This window comes from Leptonychotes weddellii, chromosome 4, assembly GCF_054177405.1.
Source record: "Leptonychotes weddellii isolate Sample4059 chromosome 4, ASM5417740v2, whole genome shotgun sequence".
Classification (NCBI taxonomy): domain Eukaryota; kingdom Metazoa; phylum Chordata; class Mammalia; order Carnivora; family Phocidae; genus Leptonychotes; species Leptonychotes weddellii.
This window is the reverse complement of record NC_138372.1, coordinates 24,567,163-24,572,950: the sequence shown is the minus strand read 5'-3', so window position 1 is coordinate 24,572,950 and position 5,788 is coordinate 24,567,163. Positions and strand designations below refer to the sequence as shown.

Below are 5,788 nucleotides of genomic sequence, written 5' to 3'. Positions count from 1 at the left end.
ACTGGCCAGGATTATGTCCCATTTCTATTCCTAGACCCACCACTGGCAAGGAAAATGGACTTAAACTAGTTAAGGTTTGTGCACCCTGGTCGGCAAAGAACGGAGGGGGTAAATTCCTGCCATTCATTAGCTTATTTGCAAAATATGGATAATGATAGTAAATACTTCATAGAGTTGCTGGGAGGACTTAGTGAGCTAAAGTGCTTACAGTGCTGCCTGGCACATAATAAGTGCTCAGTAAATGCTATTATTAAATAGCATTTGTTATTAAATAGCAGTTTGTTCTATAGATGAGAAAATGCATTCAGAAGGCTTAAGTGCCTACCTGTCAGAGCTGAGACTAGAATTAAGGCCTGATTGACTCCAGAACCCACACTTTCCACCGCACCAGCTGCCCAAGTCGAAAGTGGGCAGGGATGACACCCCTGCTCTCTTCAACAGAGTAAATGGGATGATCTGTCCAATGTGATTAAATCTGCCTTGCCTTCCAGAATTGCCCCTCTGCATGAAAATTTTGAAGCCCAAGAAAGTAGAACCTGGAGCCTCTGGGATCCTGGCCTCTAAACAGTCCTTCCAGGGTGCGACGCTGGCCTGTCTCCAGCCAGGACTGTGAGGAAAACCTCGCCCAGCTGGTATCAGAGCAAGGGCTCCTGTGTACCACAGTTTGGCCTGTAAACTGATGGGCAGCTTCGAGGCCCCCAGGCCTGGCTGTAGGACCCGCCCAGCAGCTGTGGGGAAGGCAGCGTGCTGGAGGAGCGGGTGGGCCAGCTGGTGTGGAGCAGGTGGGATTGACAGCAGCAGGAGTATCCTGAGCTCCAGCAGTGCCTCCTCAGCCCAAGGAGAAGCCAGACCTCAGGAAATGTGCCCCCCAAACCGCACCCTGGACCTTGGTCAGGTCAGCACCATGACATTCAGCTGCAAGGCCTTCCTTAGACCCTTTTCTCCTCCTCCCTGTGCCCCCTTGCCCTCAAAGACATTCCCTTCCCTTGGGGCCCCAGCCCCTCCAGCTGTTGGGCCCATTCTTCACATGGTGTCCTGGGATTAGTCGGCTGATGGGAGGGTCTGAGATGTGTGGGTGGGAGTGGATTCTGCTCCGTCTCAGCTCCTTAAAGCCAGGCCCCCAGAGCCCCAGAGACTGCTGCAGCAGCCAGAACAGCAAGAGGTAAGAGAGGAATGATCTGGTGGGATGGCAGGAAGAGGTCCAGGGTGGGCCAGTTGGGGGCTAGAGCCATAGCGGACAGAGCCGAGAGGGAGGGGGAGAAGAGAATACACTCAGGGCCCCAGAAAGGACTGCAGCCTCAGAGGTTCAAAGGCAACAAGTACGAATTTTGGTATTGGAGCAACTGAGTTTTGGGACACCCTAGGAGGGTGACGATGCCAAAAATAGGAACAGGACATTGGCTTGTGCACTTACCTCCTTGGGGAAAGAAGAGGAACACGCCCAGATGTCTCTGCGTTGTTTTGTTCGCGGCTAGTGCCTGTGTGGGTGGTGCGCACATTCATCTGCGCGCTGCCTGGAGGGGAAGAGAGCTAATGGTTATGAAGTGTCTCCCCAGCGTCAGCCACAGCGCTCAGAGTTTTACTTATGTTTCCTCATAATCCTCCCAACAACACTGTGAGGTAGGTATTTTAATCTCCATTTTACAGCAGAGAAGCCTGGCTCAGTGAGGCGGAGTAATTTGCCCAAGGTCACATGGCAAATAAATGTGTGTATCTAGAATCTGCCTGATTCCTGGGCCTGTGCTCTTTTTCCCTTTGCTGTCCAAAGTTTTGACTCAGACCCAGGACTTCTTTGTGGTCAGATCCGGGTGCAGGGGAAGGAAACAGGCTGGAAAGCCTGAGAGTTGTGAGACCTTTTCCGCCCTGCCCCAGGGGCTCCAGGCAAGCCCCTGGAGAGGACCTTCGCTCCCGAAGTCCAAGGTCGCTATGCAGGGGCCTGTCCTCAGGGTCACTGCATCATAAGCCTGTTCCTCCATCCACGGTTTGTGGAGGAGGGAGGACTGGGCTTTTTCTGGGAAGAACTCTATATTCCAGTCTGGTTTCTCCAGAACTCTCTGTTGGCTCAGCCTTGCTTGGGCTTACTGCACATGCCTGTGCCTCCACATTATCTGAACCCTACTCCATCTGTGAGGGGCGCTCCCACCCTCTCAGTCACCAAGGTTGGAAATTTCCAAGCTATCTGGGCCTCCTGCCTCTTCCTCATTTTCCCGCAGCTTGTCAGCAAGCCCATCCTACTTCCAGTGACTCTGGAGTTCATCCCCTGTTCTCCGTCCCCAGGGGTGCCGGCTCAGCTCAGTCCTCATCCTCTCCCACATGGACTTCCTTGCTTCTAGGATCTGCTCCCAGCAAGGACTGAGGAAGAGGAGGCTGGGGTTGAAGGAAGGTGTTATGGAGGACTGTTCTGTGGCTAGCCTCCGCACTGACCTCTCTTCCTCTCCCTAGTCCGAGGTCTGAGATGAACGGCAGTGTTGGGGAGCCGGGTGTCCGCGGCTGCAGCCCCTGGGATGACCCTGCTCGCTTCATCGTGGTGTCCGCGGCCTACGCCATGGCTCTGGGCCTGGGGCTGCCGGCCAACGTGGCCGCCCTGGCGGTGTTCGTCCGCAGCGGCAGGCGCCTGGGTCAGGCCCTGCGGCTCTACCTGCTCAACCAGGCCCTGGCCGACATGCTCTTCACGCTCACGCTGCTGCTCTGGCTCACCTACTACCTGGGCCCGGCCCACTGGCCCTTCCCCGAGGCCGCCTGCTGCGCGGCCGGGGCTGCCTACTACGCGGCCACCTTCGCGGCCGTGGCCTTCGCCGCGCTCATCAGCGTGTGCCGCTGCGGCTCCGTGCGCGGGCCCCGGCCCAGGGCGCCCGGCCGCCTCGCGCTGCGCCGCCGAGGCCCCGCGCGCGCCGCCTGCGCCGCCGCCTGGCTGGCCGGCCTGGCCTGTGCCGCGCCCTCGCTGGCCGCGCCGCACGCGCTGCGCCCGGGCCCGGGGGGCGCCGCTCGGTGCCTGGAGCACGGCTGGGCGCGCGCCGGCCTGGCCTACGCCACCGTGGCCTTCTTCGCCGCCGCCTTCTTGCTGGTGCTCGCGGCCTACGTGAGCCTGGCGCGGGCGCTCGCGGCGCCCTCGGGCCCCGGCCCGGCCCCGGCCGGCTCGCACCCGCGCGCGGCCAGGACCATGGTGCTGGGGCTCCTGCTGGTGTTCGCCCTCTGCCTGGCGCCCTACCACCTGCTGCTGGCGCCCTGGCTGGCCGGGCGGGAGGGCGCCACGGGCGGCGACGGCGGCGAGTGCCGCGCCGCCTCCACGCTCGACGTCCTGCACACCCTCAGCCTGGCGCTGCTGAGCCTCCACAGCTGCCTGGACCCGCTCATCTACTGCTTCTCGGTGCGCCGCTTCCGCCAGGACTGCTGAGCGCTGCGCTGTCGCTCGGGGCTGGGAGCGCCCGGCGGGCATGTGGCCTCCTTGGCCTCCCCCGCCTGCGACACCCCTGCCACCCTGCACGTGGCATGCTGGGTGGAGGAGGCCCTCAGAAGGACCTAGATTCCAATCCCGAGACTCGCTGTAGAGCTCCGGGCTCGGCGATGACAGGGGGATAGATCAGTCTTTGCCACCCGAATATTCCCTAGATGTTGGCATCTTTTGGATACAGATAATATGCGGCGATATGGCTCCTGCGTCCCTCTCAGCATCCTCTCGTCTCCATCTCTTCATCCTCTACCACCTCTGCCCCTCTCCGTGGGTTTTGTCACCTTCTCAGTCCCTGGAACAGACCCAGTTTCCTTCCCTTCAAGGACTTTGCCAGGAATGATGTCCCTCTCTCTCCACGAAGTTAATTCCTCCTCGTTCTCACTTCCTTAAAAGTAACTCTTTATAGGGAAGCCCTTCTTGACCAGCAACACACAAGTGAGTACACACACGATTGGGTTAGATCTGATTGTTCCTTCCTAGCTATTTTCACAATTGTAATCAAGCAGTTAAGTGGGTAATTCCTTTTTTCTTGCCAGAATGTATTTATGTTGATCCATAAGAAGGTGCCATTTTTGTAGATCCAAAAAGGTTGAATATTGGCAATTGTATTTTCATTCAATTCAACTTAATAAATTCCGTGTGTACCTTATTCACTGCTGTATCCCCTGTGCTTGCTACTGTGTCTTGCACATGGTAAGACCTCAATATCTAAGGTGAATGAATGAAACCTGGATATTATTAGCTTAAAATGCTCAAGGACTCACTCAGACATTCCAGATTGGTAGATTTTCCTCAAGTTTCTGGGATTCTCCAAGCTCATATTACCTGGATTCATTCTAGACTCAGTCTTGATGATTGCTTCCCTTTTCTGTTGCTGGATACCTACAATTCTGTCATCACCTCCACTGTGCCAAGACTCCTGTGCCAAGACTTGGTGGTAACCGAGCTGGAGGTCTGTCCTGCTATTAGCTGGGACAAGGATCAGCCAGAATTGCTGCCTTCTGCTTCAGCTGAGAGCTGGGACTCAGTGCGTGCAAATCCCTGCCAATGTCAACGGCCACCAGGGCTTTCCCTTAGCATGCCTTGACGACTCAGCAGTTGGCTTCAGTTGGGGAAGGGAGCCACTCCGTCTCCTCAGCCATGTTACTGGAGGCCCCACAGCAGGACTGCTTGGCTCTCAAGGAGTTAGAAATCATGGGTGAGAGCAGCATGTTCATGTTGCCAAGTCGGTTGGGTCAGGAAGGGCCCCCCAATGAACCACTGGGTCTTATTTCTGGATTTGCCTTCTAATGATAACATTTGATAAATTCCTTCTTTTCTTTTTGATAAGTTACCTTTCATTGGTCCCTTATTCCTTTTTTACATTTTTTTTTCTTTTACATTTTAAGAGTAATTCATGTTTGAACCTAAATTCAAAGCCTGGAGAAAAATGTGAATTAGAAAGTAAAGGTCTCCTAGTGGTAGCCATTGTTCATTTTTTCTTGTGTGGATCTTTCTAGATGTTTTCTATTCCAGTACGTATATATGTATAGTTAATAGTCTTCAAAAACCCACAAATGGGATAGGATTACAAGACTCTTCTCCAATTTTCTTTTCTCATTTAATAATTTTGTACATTCCTTTATATCTTTTTATAATAATTATATCTTGTACCTCTACCTCATTCTTTTTGATAGATGCAGAGTATTTATTTTACTCGATTGTTTCACTGTTGATGGGCATTTGTTTTCTGCCGTAAATGATGCAATGAGTATCCTTGCCCACAAATCTTTGCATATTTGTAAACCTGTAGAATAAATGCCTGGCAATGAAATTGCTGTGTCAAGGAGTATGTATGTGCACTTAAATTGTTTAATTACATCATTTAATTACCACTAAAAATGGCGTGCCAATTACACACCCATCAACCGTAATGGTCCCTGTTTTACCACGCCCTTACTGGGACTGGGTATTGTCACCTGCCCTCTCTAGAAACTGGACTCCTGTCTGCATTACAACTATGAGCATGACTAATTTTTTCTCTTTTTCCTAGAAGGCTGCACAGTCTCCTCCATATTTATTTGAAACCTGGTGGCGGTGGGAGTGTGAAGGAAAGGGTGTCACCTAAGACCTCACACCAGCCAAATCTTAGCCTATCTTGCTTTTTTGGAGGAATTAAACAGAAGCACAAATGAGACTCCAAAAGCACACTGGTAGGTCCATAATTGTTAGAGAGATCTCCTTCTTTGGGGATTATATTGGTTCATCCCATGCAATGGGGACCAGCATCTCAGGCCAAGGCCAGGAGGCAGCCTTAGCCCACATCATGAATTCCCTTGCTCTGGTGGGATGAATTGC

At 53.5% G+C, this 5,788-nt stretch overlaps 1 protein-coding gene across 1 annotated transcript; it reads left to right on the top strand.

Moving 5' to 3' along the window:
- The first annotated feature begins 2,455 nt into the window (after positions 1-2,455).
- LOC145721034 (platelet-activating factor receptor-like) lies at positions 2,456-3,326 on the top strand. The gene is made up of 2 exons (XM_081816847.1): positions 2,456-3,266; positions 3,313-3,326. Exons 1-2 carry the CDS (start codon positions 2,456-2,458, stop codon positions 3,324-3,326), a joined length of 825 nt encoding a protein of 274 aa, XP_081672973.1.
- Positions 3,327-5,788: the final 2,462 nt, after the last annotated feature.